General features: G+C 49.2%; 1 protein-coding gene across 18 annotated transcripts in view; it reads right to left on the reverse strand.

Annotated features, from left to right (window-relative positions):
* Camk2g (calcium/calmodulin dependent protein kinase II gamma) overlaps window positions 1-9,914 on the reverse strand; it is a 57,339-nt gene extending 47,425 nt beyond the window's left edge. For 4 of the 18 annotated variants that reach the window (XM_050127004.1, XM_050127001.1, XM_050127007.1 and 1 more), the window contains exons 1-2: window positions 9,719-9,908; window positions 8,324-8,418 (exon numbers count right to left, since the gene is read on the reverse strand). In XM_050127004.1, coding sequence (XP_049982961.1) covers window positions 8,324-8,418; window positions 9,719-9,783 — 160 coding nt within the window. In that variant the 5' untranslated portion in view covers window positions 9,784-9,908. Of the gene's footprint in view, window positions 1-8,323; window positions 8,419-9,007; window positions 9,613-9,718 lie in introns of those variants that run through there. The other 14 variants (XM_050127002.1, XM_050127005.1, XM_050126998.1 and 11 more) reach the window with 7 other exon arrangements.
* Window positions 9,915-15,760: the final 5,846 nt, after the last annotated feature.

The raw sequence follows: 15,760 nt of genomic DNA on the forward strand, positions 1-15,760 counted from the left end.
CCATTCTATGGGTCAGGAAACAGTAACAGTGGTGCGGGAAAGAAACTCGGCACAGCAGATGCTGAAGTTAAGTGTTATGCAGAAAAACAGAGCAGAGAAGGAAGAAAGCGCCAAGTTTAATAAGTAAGGTGTACAGGGGGTGCCTCAGGGGTGCCTCAGTAAGGAAATGACATTCGATTAAGACCCAAAGGAGGTAAAAGAGCCAGTCACTCACCTGGGAGGAGCTCCATCCATTCATCCATGTAAGCATGCATGAACGGATGTTTTTATTTTTGGTGAGGGAGGCTGCTCTTGAACTTCTGATCCCCCTACCTCTTAGGTACTAGCATCATAGGTATGACCATACCTCACTTATGTATGAATCTGATCTAGGACCTAGTACATGCCAAATGTGCACTCCACCAACCGAGTCACAACCCCAGCCTGCAGCTTCACACTTCAACAGCAATGCCTGAAGTTTAAATGAGGCAACAACACACATAGCAAGAGCCTCTTTTCAAGAGGCTGGTGGTAAAGAGGACAAGGTCTCTTGTACTGACACGTGCCCATAGCTTTCCTTTTTCTCTGACGCTTTTCCATTTTTCGTGTGTGTGTGTGCATATGTATGCGTATGTGTGAACAAGCACGTGAAGGTCTGAGATTAAGTCACTTTTTTTGTTTGTTTTGAGACAGATGTTTCAGTATAGCTCTGGCTGTCCTAGAACTCGCTATGTAGACAAGGCTGATCTCAAAACTCAGAGATCCGCCGGCCTCTGCCTCCCGAGTGCTGGGATTAAAGGTGTGCGCCACAGCCCACAGGTCACTCTTTATTTACTAAGGTAGGATTTCTCGATTAAATATTCCAAAGCTTGTAGGTTTGGCTAGTCTTGCTAGCCAGCTTATCCTGGGGACCCCCTAGTCCAGTTTTCTGAGGCTAGAATTATAGGTGGGCTACCACCCCAACCCAGCATAGACATGTGTTCCTGAAGATACGAACTCTCGTCCTTACATTTGTATGGCATGCACTTTAACTACGGAACCATCTCCCCAGCTCATGTGTTCATACATATTGCTAAAGATAACAAAAGACAGGGACCCGCTCTCCCCTCCACATGGGCAGATGCTGAACCCTTTGACTTGTTCCTAGGGTCTCCCTGAGATCCTCCTTTGCCATCCAGAGGTGAAGCCTGTGAGTCCACAGCCTGCAGATGAAGGTAAGCAAGAGGAACACTCAGAGAGCCACTCCAGGGAGTGCTGGACCACAAGATGCCTCCTCTTCCTCAGTCTTGTTAGCGATGGCATCTTGCCATCCTGAAGCTCTCTGTCCAGTGAGTCACATGGTTTCTGCCTACCACACTCTCTTACACCACGCACAGCCTGGCTTCTCCAGTGGCTATGCCCCATCTCTTTCTCCCCATACCTCCTGTTTTATAGTCTCCTCTGGACTGGGGAGAAGGAAAAGGGTGCTCTACACTAGCAGGAACAGAAAATGATTTGTAGAGTACCCTTCTTGAATGCAGCATCTTCAACATTAAAAGGGGTAAAGCCACTGAGTTTGCTTGGTTCATTGGACTAGGCCTAGGTTCAGTATCTCAAGGTGAGGACAAACCAGCAGGCACTCCTGCCACAAAGCCAGCCTTTCTTCAGTGTCTACCTCAGAGTATCGTAGGCCGTCCCTAGCTGACCCTCCTCTCACCCACCTTTCCATAGGGCTCCTCCTACCATACAGCCCAGCCCCCCCCTTCCTGTTTGACAACAGCCACTTCCTGCCCGCCAGTGTGCTATTGCCATGGAGACCCACCCTGCAGGCCTTCAGCCTAGCTATAACCACAGAGCCCTCTTGCAAGGTTTTCCCCCTAACAGTAGAGGCGGCATCAGGATCAGAAAGCAGAAGCAGCCTTATTAGGAGCCTGAGTTCAATCTGAATGACATCTAGTGTGAGAAGCCCCAGCAGTCCCATTGATTTCTGACACAAGACGAAGGCGGCCTCATCTTGTTGCCCTCCTGAGTGCCCCACCTTCCTCTCACAAACAGTTGAAACCTTGCTGATTCCTCGGGCATCTGTCTGAGGAGCAGAAACAAGGGCGCAGAGTCACAATCCACCTTCCCCTGCTGCTTAAAAACAGCCTAACCTTTGGGCACTGAGGAGTAAGACTCTCAAGCCACAATCCCACTGACCTCCCTCTGACACCATGATGCCCGGTCCCTTCCTCTTTGCAGGTGCAAAGCATTTCCAACGTCTGCATACCGATTAAACGCAGTCTTCTAACTCCCTCACAACCAAATACCGGGAACTTGCTAATGGCTGCGAATACAGGGGACAGGGCCTGAAATACGCCCATGAGCTTCTCTGTCCCTTACACAGCACACATACAAATACCCTGCCTTCAATTCTAACTTGAATAGTTCCAGACAACTGAAAATCCTGAGCCTCTCCGTGGCCTCCAGCTCTCAAGACAAGGAAAGGCTAACTGAGGAGGGAAAGGCAAGAGACGCCAAGACTGCCCTCAAGTTCCAGCTCTAAACCAGCTTTGACAGAGAAATTCCCCATGGGGTCACTAGCAAGCCCCAAGAAGGCAAGGCTCTGCCTGTGGACACTCTGCCTACTTTTAAGGGCCCAAACAGGGTCAACTCCATGCCCACAATGGGTGCCCCTAGCCTTTGCTCACTGTTTGGGTGACATTTCCTTCATGGTAACCAGCCCCAAGTAAAACATCCCAGGAAGCAGCCCTAAAAATAGCTCCTCCCAGGGCAGCAGCAAGGGAGGGGGAGGGGAAAGACAGGGAGGAGAAAAGAGGGGAGCAGATGGGAATCTGCTGTTGCCGATGGTGATAGGGCCCAGGAAGTAGGAATGATGTGTGGGGGGGGGGGAGGGGCTAGACATGCCCCCACCAGAGTAAAAAAAAAAATGTGGCTACAGGAGAGTGAGGCAATGAGGAGAGTTTTGTTGCCGGGCTCAGAATTAGCTGGAGAGATAGATGGAGACTGTGGGATGACCCTACAATTCAATCACAACAAAGGTCTAGAACCTGCGGTTCACACGATACAACCCTAGCATGTGGGAGGTGGAGGCAGGAAGATCAGGAGCTCAAAGGTCATTCTCAGTTACAGAGTAAGTTCAAGGCCAGCCTGCACTACCTGAAACCTGTTTTAGAAAGAAAGAAGAAAGATCGAGTAGGGGGCACAGGAGAGGAGAGACAGCTCAAGGGCATTCAAAGGCCGTATTATGAAAATACTGGGGTCCGAGCATCAACCAAACTACATACGTGTTTTGAGCTCAGAACAAATCTTTTATGGCTTTGCTTCCACAAGGATACATCTTTCTGGCTATGTGCAGGTGACAAAGGGCCCCTACAGAGGCACTCAAGAGGCGCAAAGTACCCATCTCTGCTTGTCACCACCCTTTCGGCACCCAGGGATCAGTTCTTGTTCATCCGCCAAAGCTGTTCAGAAAGTGAAGTAGCAAGTACAGAGATGGAGGGTGGGGGCTGGTCCCACCAAGCCCTCCCCTTCCCTGTCTCCAGCCTCCCACCTCCAAGGTTTCAGCACAGCTTCTGATCAGGATATGACGACAAACAGCAGGAAGAAACTCAAGGAATGGGTCACATCCCCACCCAAAACTGCACCCCAGCTCCTTCTGGGAAAGTGGGTGTCCACATCTCAGTCATGACTGTAGGATAGGAGCCTTGGTGTGGAGGACCTCCACCCTGCGCCCTCACACATGGCAGGGAAGATCAGAGGAGCTCATTCCCCTTTATGAAGGATACTATTTCTCTGGTTTCTAGAAATCAGGAGAAAAGTCTTTAGATCTCTGCCTCCCAGAGTTCCCTGCAACAGAGCCCTTCGCCCGCTGTCTTCCCACTGTGCCCCATTCTGTCCTCTTTCCTCACTTCCCCAGATCCTTAACAGGAGAAGTCTTACTTGGAGACACCACGGGGACACAAATGTCATGGGGGCTACTCAGGCCAACACCAAAGGGGTGGGGACTTTAAGTTGGAACCATTCAAGGGGATCCCATTTCAGTCCCCAGGGCCAGCTGGACCCAGAAAGGGACAGCCTTTACCCTTCTGGTGGCCAACATACCACAACATCAGCCACTCAGCCTGCCATAGCCTCAGACACAAAGTGACACCCCAAACTGGAGATACAGAATGAGACCCTTAATCACAGATCAGCCCATGCACACAGACGGCCATATGACGGCAGAGACCACCTGAGACAGCAGCTGGCTGGGCTAAGGTGTGCCTGGCGAATCCCAGGAGACAGCAAGGATGACTGTTGCTGCTGCTGCTGCTGTTTGTGATTTTGTCTTCTTTTGTTTTGAGACAGAGTCTTACTAAGTATCAGAGGCTGGCCTTGAACTTGTGGCAATCATCCTGGCCTCAGTCTCCAGGGTACTGGGAATAAAGGCATGAGCCTCTATTCCACAACCAGCATCTACTGATTTATTTCCCTTTTTTTAAAATTTTATGTGCATTCGTGTTTTGTATGTATGTAAGTGTGTTGGATCCCCTGGAAGTGGAGTTACAGACAGGCTGAGCTGCCATGTGGGTGCTAGGAACTGAAGCAGGGACCTCTGGAAGAGCAGACAGTGCTCTTAGCCACTGAGCCATCTTTCCAGCCTTCTACTGATTTCAGCTCATGGATGACCTGAAGCATGTGTTAAAAATGCAGATTCTGAGGCAATACCCCCAGTCTCAGCATTTCTGTGGACAGAGGCTAGGAAGCTGCTGTCTGAACCAGTACTCAAGGTAAGCTACCCTGGCACTGAAATAGAAGGTCACCACTCAGAAGGGGTCCTAAGGTCATAATGACAAGAAAGGAGGAAACAGAAGCTATACTGCTTTATGCCCCAAGCATAAGTCTTTATCCTCATCTGTTTCCTCTAGAGCAGCCTGGCTCCCTGGGTCAAAAAGGGGGGACCCAAGCCAGAACCAGGGTCCAATGGCTCCAGCAACCTGACTCTCTCTTAATTCATTTTATATGTCTATGTTTAGTGTATATCAGGTTCTGTGCTAGGGCCTAATTACATAAAAGCAAAGAAAAAGAAAAGGTGTTTCCCCTCACCTCCCAGATCCTCACGAAGAGGAAGGCTTTTCTTATCCACAGTTTCAACAGAAAATTTCTTCATACGAAGCCTACGTCAGACAGACAGATAAATAACTACAGTGAATGCGGTAACAGATTTCGTAACACTGCTCTGGGAGCATCCCTCGTAAGGCCAAGGGCATTACCCAGTATTAATTCCAGTCAACGGACCTGGAATCCGGATAAATAATCCAAAGACAGTTTTTGTTGTTGTTTTTCGAGACAGGGTTTCTCTGTAGCTTTGGAGCCTGTCCTGGAACTCGCTCTGTAGACCAGGCTGGCCTCGAACTCTACAGAGATTCACCTGTCTCTGCCTCCTGAGTGCTGGGATTAAAGGTGTGCACCACCACCACCCAGCTAAAGACAGGTTTCTTACGATGCTCCAAGGATAAATCCTAAACTACACAGAAATCAGAATGAACCATTTGCCCTTCAACTGTAGCAATATGGAGAAACTGCTCTGGATATAAGCAAAGAGAGCAGGATATAAAATGTTATGCTCCACGAGGTGAAAATCTGTATGCATATGAATAAAGATAAGAAGGGAATATGAAGATTTAAAAATAAAAAAAAGACATAAGGGCTCAGGCTCTTTGGGGGGTGCTCTTAAATCTTAAAATAACGATTTATCATTGCCATCACCTGGCCCACTAGATCCTGAATTCAAGGCTATTTTAAATGCCTCCTTCAGCCTAGTAGAGCTAAGCTTAGAACCATGGGTTCCTGTAAGAGTCCCAACTCCCTACCTATTACTGCATTGAAGCAAAAAAAAAAAAAAAAAAAATGGTGTTACATGACCTTCAGTGCCTATGTGGACAGGCATGCAGATAAAAAACAATGCTCAACACATACCTGGATGAGCATCCTACCTGGTAACTCAGCAACCAATGTTGGCTTCAATAACAAGAAGGTACAGCCCACAAGAAAGCTTCCTATCAAGACCTGTCCCCCAGAGGACCAAGCTGTCGCTCTAAGGCCTGTTGGGCCACATTATTATGGAAAACAAGGAAAAGCAGCCCTTTACCCTTTCTTCCCTTTCAGTTTGTAGCAAAGAAAATCACCAAGGAATCCCAGGGGGGACAGAGAAGCCTCTGCAGACCCCCACATAGACAACCCTAGTGGGGCAATGACATTCCCAAACACAGAAACCCAACACCTGCGGAGCCCTAGACAGACAGACAGCAGCGAGTGAAACCCAGCCCCAGCTACAGCACCTTTATAAAATATACAGCGTAAACTGAGAGGCCGCAAGGAAGCCATGGTTTTCACTCCTGAACCCCAAAGCTACCAGCCCAGTGTGGACCTTGACCCAACCCCTACGGCAACACCCACAGACCAGGATACCATCTCTAAGAGCACACCCTCCCACTCTCCCACCTCCAAATAGCAATGGCACCTCTGAACACATCCACCAGCCGCCACAGCCTCTGTCCCAAAGTTAACCTGGTACATAAGCCAAAGTCTCAGTCTTGGCATAGCCATCTCTCGAGTGGGGGAGTTGTTGCCTGATACACATGATCTTATTCAAGAATTCTCAAGCAGCAAAGAAAAGCAGAGAAATTAAATCTCATCCAGTTCAGGCAGGGAAAGAAGAACACCAAACGCCACCTTAGAAAGTCAAGATAAAGCAGAAAGGCTATGCGGAAGGAAAGGGCACCATGCCACAGTTTAGGAAGTTTGAGGGGTATGAAAGCGGCAGGAAATGAAAGCCCAAGGTTGGTAGCCCCACAGTCACCATAACCAGCTATGTTCAGATCATTCATTTCCAGCTCTCAACTTCCTACCCCTCCTCACTCCCCGTGCAAAGTTCTGCACCATCAACGGGAGACACCAGACACAGCCCCATTTCTGATATGGCAGGGCTAGGCTGTGTGGGCACAGGGAGATACCCATCTTCAACTCACTCCTGCCTGCACCTTCCATTCTTAGTCAGAGCATGTCTGCCAAAGAACCCAACTACTGTTGTCCCCGCATCCCACAGGAGGAGGGCATCGGACCACCCACGTATCTCTATGACAACCATTGCCTTGGACTCAAGGTACCCGATGGAAAGAAAATAAACAAGTCAGCTTTACAGCCAATGTACATGAAAGTAAGAGACAGGAAACAGAGCCGGGTGGGAGACAACAAAACAAGCCTTGGTAATAGGAATAGCGAGAGACACCCAGGCCAGGAGGCAGACACAGCCCAGTGGAACAGGTCCCAGAACAACCGCCAACACAACAGAAGCCCACTGTCATCTCTGTGGAATCTCGGAGCTTCTGGGTGCTTGGGACATCTATTATCTTGCCCTAGATGTACACGTCATTATTGGCCAAAGACCACATCTTCCCCAGGCATCTGTCCTGGCTCCTAATGTTTACAGGCATCCTACTGCCCAGCCCTAATTCCTTTCTCTGAGTAGTATAACCTTTGTCCCTGTGCTGGGCCCTGAAGCTCTCCAGGACCTGACCTCCGTATTAACCAGTCATCTCACACTTCACACACTGCTGGGTCTACACCTATCAGATGAGGTAAGCTTGGCGAGCACCCAACACCAGTTCACGGCTGTGCATTCGAAGTGTTAAAGACAGGCCCTGGCTTCCCAGTCCTGGGTATGCAGTGGAACCTCCGCACACACGGAGGCACCGCAGCTCTCCTGAGACGGGACCACTGGGAGTTCTAGACCAGAGGCATCATCACCCTCTATTCAGGGCAGGCGACATCTGCTGCTTCCCCACCAACTTTGTAATTTGATCAAAAAAAGCAATCAAGTTCATCTGGCAGGATCTGTTCCCCAGAAGCCCTCACCAGTAGCAGCCTCCTGATGTTTACAGATTCCCTTCCCTTGGGAGTCTGTTCTGCCGCCTGGTGGGCAGGGGAGGCTAGATTGATCAGAACTGCTCATTTACTGCATCCCATCCCAAGTCACCACCAGGGCACAAGGCTAGGACAAGCCTGCTCTAAAGAGAGGGGCTCTAAGTACCCTAAATTAAGAGCTTTTCATTCCATGCCACTTGCCACGAATTCTCCACTGAGAACTTGAACTTCCTCAACCCTTTGGGGACCATTCCAGGCATCCACATCACTTACTTTACTCTTTTTCTTTTTCTCCCTGAGCACATCCAATCCCCTCACACCTCCTTGTCTGGCTTCAAAATCCACCCACTTTGAAATTCCAACTAATCTCCAAGTGCTGAAACACATACTCCCCCAACTCCTAGGGCATCTGCAGAAGTCAGATCCTCAAGGCCAGGGCCAGACAGGGAACACTCACCTCGGGCTGACAACTTCTTGGTATTGATGATTTTTGCTGCATATTCCTGCGTAGATGTTTTCTTCACACACCTTCGGACCACTGAAAAGGCACCCCTGGAGGGAGAAGGGGAAAGGACTGGGACATGGAGCCAACCAAAGGACCACCGACATGACATGCTTCAGATGAGGACAGCGATGCCCCCACCACCATACTTGTACTGATAACCACCAGCTAACAAGAGAATGATGAGGCCGCCCCAGGGAACTGAACAGATGTGGGTGGAGTACCACCTGATTCCCACCACGTCACCTAACTGCTGGGCAAAGCAACAGCCTCAACCTCAGACTATCCACCAGGAGCTGGTGGGCGATGCTTCAGATACACACCTGCTGCATCTCACTGATAGCCTTGCAAGGCGACCAGGAGAGCGAGGGACCAGGGAGACCTTGTTCTTTCTCTCAGCAGAAATAACTGAGAATAGGGGAAAGGGAGATTAAACAGAAGGTACGATTTCCTGAGAAATTTTCCTTATGCCTGGGACAAAGTGAGGCTCAAGACCCGGTAAACTGGCTTAAACCTTGTAGCGGACAGCAGGGCAATAGAGGAACAGTTCTAAGTCTGACGGCAGTAACTCCCCTTCCTCATGCTGTTTTCCTCTACGTGACCCGCCAAATGGGCTGTGATCTCTGGCTCTGGAAATACCTAGGGGGGCGGGCAGAGCGGGGGGCTGCAGTGGCCAGTCTCTGCACAGCGGGTGGGGGTGGCGTGGACCCGGGCTGCGGTGGCGGCCAGTTCAGTGCGGAGGGGAGGGGGATGTTGCGGATGCGGCGCACGGCTCCCGGGACCACTGCAGGGATGGGGGGGAGGGGCCGGGGGTGCCGCAGCACTGCCCAGCAGCAAGGCTGGGATCCTGGAAGCTGCACTAGCGGGGGGGCGGGGCCCGGCACTAAACATCTCCCCACACCCGAGCACCGCAGCGGGGTTGAAGCTGCAGAGCTGGGGAGGGTCCTGAGGACCGGGCGCGTGGGACCTGGGGACCGGGTGCAGAGTAGGCTCGGGAGCCGGGTGCGGAGGGGGTGGTGGGCAAGCAGGGTCCAGGGAGAGGAACGTCTGAAGGGTGCGGGAGGGGCGGGGCTGAAAGGAGCCCTGGAGCAGTCCCGGGGCTGCGGTTCCCGCGACAGCACCGGGTGCAGCAACCCGGCAGCTGCTGCAGGGTGCGGAGGGTGCTGCGGGACAGGGAACCCAGGGCAAAGGAGCCCCGAAGCAGCACGCGGGAAAAGCTGGGGGTGGGGCGGGTCGAGGGAGAGCTGCAGCGGTCGGTGCAGGGCCAGGGGGGGCGGGGCGAGAAGCCGCAGAGCGCCCAGGCGCCTGGGCTAGGGTGGGGAGTCGCCGCGTGAGGCGGGTGGGCCGTACTTGCCGAGCTCCTCGAAAAGCTGGTAGTCGTCGGTGAAGCGGGTGCAGGTGGCGGTGGTGGCCATACTGGCAGGCGGGCGGGCGGGCGGACACGGTGCAGCCCGCGCCGACGTCGGTGCACAGTCACCGCCGCCCGGCCGAGGGAGCAAGAGGAGGAGACGGGGCTGAGCCCGGCAGCACCGCGAGACTTTACCGGAGAGAGCGAGGGAGGGAGGGACACCCCCGCGCCCGCCCGCCGGCCCCGCCCCCAGCCCCGCTGGGGCCTGCCCCGCCCCCGGGGAGGGGCCTTCCGCCGCCGGCCCCGCCCCTCCCCGGGAGCCGCCCGAGCTGGGGCCCCTATGCCAGGGCGCTGGGAACGCGGGGTCTCATCTGCTGTCCACCCACTCGAACCGACCGAACTGAAAGGTTGGCTCCTCCCGGGACGACCCTGCAAGAGCTCAGGAACGAGTGTGAGAAAGTGTTTTTTTGAGTGCTGTAGGGTCTGGACCACTGAGGTCTGGGAAGAGGCCCCACATGGGGGTGCCAAGCCTGCTGCCTGAACCAAAAAAAGTGCCAAGGTCAAAGATCTTGTGTGAGACTGTACTCTCGAAAGATGACACCAGACTGTGCAGAGCCAGCTGCTAGCAGCCTTCCCTCAGGGTGCCGACATTCTAGTCTGGTGCAAAAATCAAGGGCATCATTAGAAAAAAACAAAACAAAAACCCTTCAGCCGCGGTTTTATCAGGGAAAACAGGCCAGTGGGCAAGATAGGTTTGCTTGCTTTTCTTTCTTTCCAGTTATTTATTTCATCTGTGTATGCGCGAGTGTCACAGCGCACGTGTGGAGGTCAGAGGACAATTTGGGGAGTTGGTTCTCTTCGCCACCGGGGCTGTAACTCAGGTTGTGAGGCTTAGCGCAATAGCCTTTATTCGCAGAGCTGTCTTGCTGGCATGATGCTTTCTTACATTCCAGTCTTAGAGATAAATATTCTCTCCTAGGTCAGTAATGAAAGACAAAAGTGAGAAAATATATATATTAAAAGCTTTGTGTATTGGTGGCTAAAAGCAAGGGAAGATGAAAGCATACTCATTTTCTTGTGGGTATCCTGTACTTTTACGGCACTTTATCACGTTTTGTAATGATGCATCCTCAGGTATGATGCTAGCACACATTATCGAGATCTCTTGGATCATACGACGTAGTTTAATTTCTGGACAACTCGTTGGCCTTAGGCAGTTCATGCAATCTTCTTGAGTCTCAGCCACCTTATTTGAGAACTGGGAATAAAATACAGTATACTTCCTAGGGCTGTGAATATTTACTGGGTTAAATCACATATAGTACTTAGAATGATCCTCAACACCTAATTAAAACAATGTTGGCAGCTATTATTTATTATCTGTCTTCCCACTAAACTGCTCTCCAACAGAACTACTCAGAAACATTCAGCTCCAGACCACCTCTTCTGTGTTTATGGAATGGCAGGAGCTACCACCCTCTCCTTTTGTCTCCAGCCTTGCAAGTTCATGGGACACAGTCAAGTGACTGTCTCTGGAGGAGAAACAGGCTGGGCAAGTTCCCAAGGTGCCCTGGGCAGCTGTACCCCAAGTCGGGGGCCATTTCCAACTGGGCTGAATGGAGTTCAGCCAACTGCTGCCTCTCCGACCTGATTACAGCAGGATGCCCACTGGGAATGCAGTCTCCACCGTCAGCAGGCTGGTGCTGCCAGGGGAGGCAGCTGAGAGGTATCTTGGCCTCCCAAGCTTCCCCCTGGAGGGTGGGAAGAGCAAAGTATTCAGGGAAGCTTTCCCTTCTTTTCTTACTCCAGAGCTCAGGGAGCAAAACAGACTTCCCAGAAAGGGGTGACTGGAGAATAGGAGGGGGTGAGATCCAAGAGGAAAGCGTGAGAAGAACCCTGGAAAGGCTGAGGTGACAGAGCAATGTACTCCACCCCTCCACATGGCAACAGGAAGTCAAGTGTAGGGGACAAGATCACTTCCTACCTCAAAGCAGCAGGTCCCAAGTACCAGCAAGGGTTGGTAGGGCAAGGAGGTTGTAAAACCGGGGATGCCAGGAAGTCTTCAGTTTCTAGCATCTGCCCGTGAGGCAGAAGCAGCTGCTGGGTGCTCCAGAAATGGAGGCTACATATCAGTTTTTCATCAATGTGTCCTTCCTGAGTGTTCAAGACAACCTGGTTCCTGACCTCCAGACACTGATACTTGATACTGCAGATTCATTCATGGAAGGTGGACTGAGAAGATGGACAGGGTCACAACAAGCACAAACTAGGTATAAGACGGGATCCCTTAGGGACACCCCAGGGGAAAAGGTAAAAGCAGGACTATAAACTGACAGCTCCTATGTGCCTTCTGTGAGTGGTTTGTCATCCCACCCCTGGTGAGGGGTCTACCCTGGATGCTTCAGGATAACATTAGAAAGCACTGTGAATCTCTGGGTGAAATGACACGGGAAAAAAAATCTAGGGTGAAGCCTTGGAAATGACTCATTGTTGTGTGAATAGAGCTACCTACTTTTCAACAGATGTTCATCAGCTACCTACTATGTGCTTGTCACTCCTTTTAGTGAAGCATCCGAATAAAGTGGGAATTTGTAAGTGATACAGTTAGAGGCACCCATTCTGGTCCTTTCCCTTCACAGCTTTCCCTTGCTTCTTTCTCCCCTCCTTCCCTGTTTCTCCCAAAGGAGCAGACTCGACTGTGTTCACGGTGGCAGTCTGGAGCCCATAGACCCTTCGGTGTGCTCGCACAAGCACGCCGTCACAAACCCTTCTCGATCCCCACTGCTGTAGCACCCACACAACCTCCAGCTACCCCACAGCAATTAGAGGGACGACACACAAATAATAACGAGCTGAGCTCATAGCTCCCTGCGCATCGGTATCTATGGCAACCTCATGGGGTCCATAGGCTGTGCTGTTCTGATTGTAGCCAGTCCCCTGGGCAGCGCCAACACTCAGACAGTGCTTAGAGCTCCCAGAATGTGAATAAAACAGGAAATTGATGCCTTGATAATCACCAGACGTACCCCACTGGGTGGTACCCCTCCCTTGTTCTGATCTTTCCTCTTGAAGCCATGGGAAATTATATATTGCCCCCTCCCCCAATGACAGATACTTCCCTCCCTGATTTTGAAATGTGATTTTAAGGCATGTGAAAATACTTACTCTTTCAATCTAGGGAAAACAGAGCAGCTGGAAGTGAGGTGTTTAATTGAAAGGAAAGCCAGGTGTGGTGTCACAAGCCTGTAATCCTGTAATCCCAGGATGGCAGCTAGTCTACCTAGTGAGTTCTATGTATACAGTGAGATACTGCCGCAAAAAGTAGGGGGAAGCAAAAGATGCTATTAAAGATCCTATTAAAAACAAAAGAATAACCAGGTGGTGGAAGCACACGCCTTTAATCCCAGCACTCTAGAGGTAGAGGCAGAGAGATCTCTGTGAGTTCGAGGCCAGCCTGGTCTACAGAGCTAGTTCTAGGGCAGCTAGGGCTGTTACACAGAGAAACCCTGTCTCAAAAAACCAAAAATCCAAAACAAAGCAACAAGAACAACAACAACCCAGTGGATAGTTTCTCATTTGTTGGGAGATGATTTAAAATCAATTCTAGGAGAATTAATTCAGTCCATACTACCCTAAATCCTAGGAATTACAGGGTCATGTTCCAGTTACTAACATACAACATACACACATATTTATAAATCGATGCATATATGTATATAAATACATCTGTAGTATGTAATCTATTTTATTATTGTTGCTTTATTTTTGTTTTTTTTTAATATAATTTTTTTATTGAAAAAAAAAAAGATTTCCGCCTCCTCCCCGCCTCCCATATTTTTGTTTTTTGAGACAAGGTTTCTCTGTGTAGTTCTGGCTCTCCTAGAGCTCCTTCTGTAGACCAGAATAAATTGGCCTCGAACTGGAAGATCCTCCTGCCTCTGCCTCCCAGTGTGTGCATAGCCCTGAGTTCATCCCCAGTCCTCTGGAAAAACAGTCAATGCTTGTTGACAGAGGTTTTCACAGCTGTACAGTACCAAAGAAATACACAGAGGCTTACATTAATTATAAGCTGGTTGGCCTATTAGCTCAGGCTTCTTATTAACTCTTTTTTAAAAGATTTATTTATTTATTGTGTATACAGTGTTCTGTCTGTCTGTATGCATGCAGGCCAGAAGAGGGCACCAGATATTATCACAGATGGCTGAGAGTCACCATGTGGTTGCTGGGAATTGAACTTAGGACCTCTGGAAGAGGAGTCAGTGCTCTTAACCTCTGAGCCATCTCACCAGCCCAGGCTTCTTATTAACTCTTATATCTTACATTAACCCATAATTCTTGTCTATATTAGCCATGTGCGTGGCTTGGTACCTTTTATCAGTGAGGCATTCTTATCTTGCTTCCTCTTTGTCTGGGTGACAAATGCAGACTGAAACTTTCCTCTTCCCAGAATCCTCCTATTCTAGTTGCCTTGCCTATACATCTGGCCTTGCTACTGGCCAATAAGAGTTTCATTAAACCAATACAAATGACAAAACTTTACAGGATACAAGAACATTGTCCCACAGCACTTCCCCCCTTTTTTTCTTTTCAAAACAAGAACTCTGAATCTAATCTCCTTTGTTTAGCTTTTTTCCTGACCATTATCCATTACAACTTGTAACCAACACTCTAAACAAAGACAGACATCCATAATTCATTTTTTGGGAATGTGGGTGTAGTTTTCTAGGCTACTTCCTGCTGATTGGCAGCACTCATAATCTTATGGGGGCCTAAAGAAAATTTAGAATATGGTCAAGTCCTGACTGGAATATTCTGTGAGGCTTGATCATCTCAGTCAGCAGCCTTGAGGCTGTTCAGGATGTAGAACTCAGAGGAAATTCCAACAGAGGTCCTCTGAAATGTTGAATCATCTGGGCCAACAGCTCCTATTGGAGATTTTTCGGGAGGTCTTCCTTGATCAAACCTGATTTTTGTTAACCCATAATGAATCCACAGCCTCTCATTTCCTGTGGGAAAAAAAAGCAAAACCTCTTCTCCCATGTAACATATATTTTGACTTAAATTTAGAAGTCAAGGCATTTTCAAATGTATATACAAATGCCATATATGTTAGATTAATCTAGCAGCACTTATTTTTTTTTCTAGCAGCATTTATAAGCAAATGTCTTTTAGCAGTTGTTGCTCCTTCCTCAGCCATCAGGCAGTTCAAAGACAACATAAGTATGTATATACAGTATCCAGATTCTCTGTGTATTTTCCATCTTGACATGGCTTTATTTTAAACCCTATTTCTTTTATTTTATTTTTAATTTTTGGTTTATGAGGTAGGGTTTTTCTGTGTATCTTTGGCTGTCCTGGAACTCACTCTAGACCAGGCTGTCCTTGAACTCACAGAGATTCATCTGCCTATGCCTCCCAAGTGCTGGGATTATAGGTGTGTGCCATCACACCAAACTACTCTTTCTTTAAGGATTTTATCCTTTTTCTTTTCTTTCCCTAGCCGACATATATTTTTAAACACACTGTAAACCATTTAGAGTTTTTTTTTCTTCTGAATATTTCTTTACTGTATATCTCTTTTTCTGACCACATGAGTCTTTAATTTACTAAGCAATATGGCTAGGATTAAAGCTGTGGCTTTGACAGCTGGATCCACTCCATTCCTTAGCTTTCTGAGAGTCTAGCTTAATGGCAGAAGTACTGGTGGTAGCCATATTTATTGCCAGAACTCTATGGAGTTTTAAGGTCCCTGCCACCACCAAGAATGATGGGAGAAAGAAAACAGAGTCAGTGAGAAGCCATGTAGCCATCTGCAGTAGACAGAGGCACCAGAACCTTGCTGGTAAGCCACAGCCATGTGGTGATATACAGTTTAATGGAATTGGGTTAGTTTAGAATATAAGAGCTAGCTAAAAGTATACTTAAGCTATTGGTCAAACAATATTGCAAATAATAGAGTTTCTGAGTGATTATTTCATGGTCTGGGCAGCCAGGGACGAACTCACAGCTTCCCACAACAGGTGCTGTTGGCAGTTGAGCCGTCT

This window comes from Alexandromys fortis, unplaced genomic scaffold (assembly GCF_014885135.2).
Source record: "Alexandromys fortis isolate MF-2015 unplaced genomic scaffold, M_Fortis_MF-2015_v1.1 scaffold_233, whole genome shotgun sequence".
Classification (NCBI taxonomy): Eukaryota; Metazoa; Chordata; class Mammalia; order Rodentia; family Cricetidae; genus Alexandromys; species Alexandromys fortis.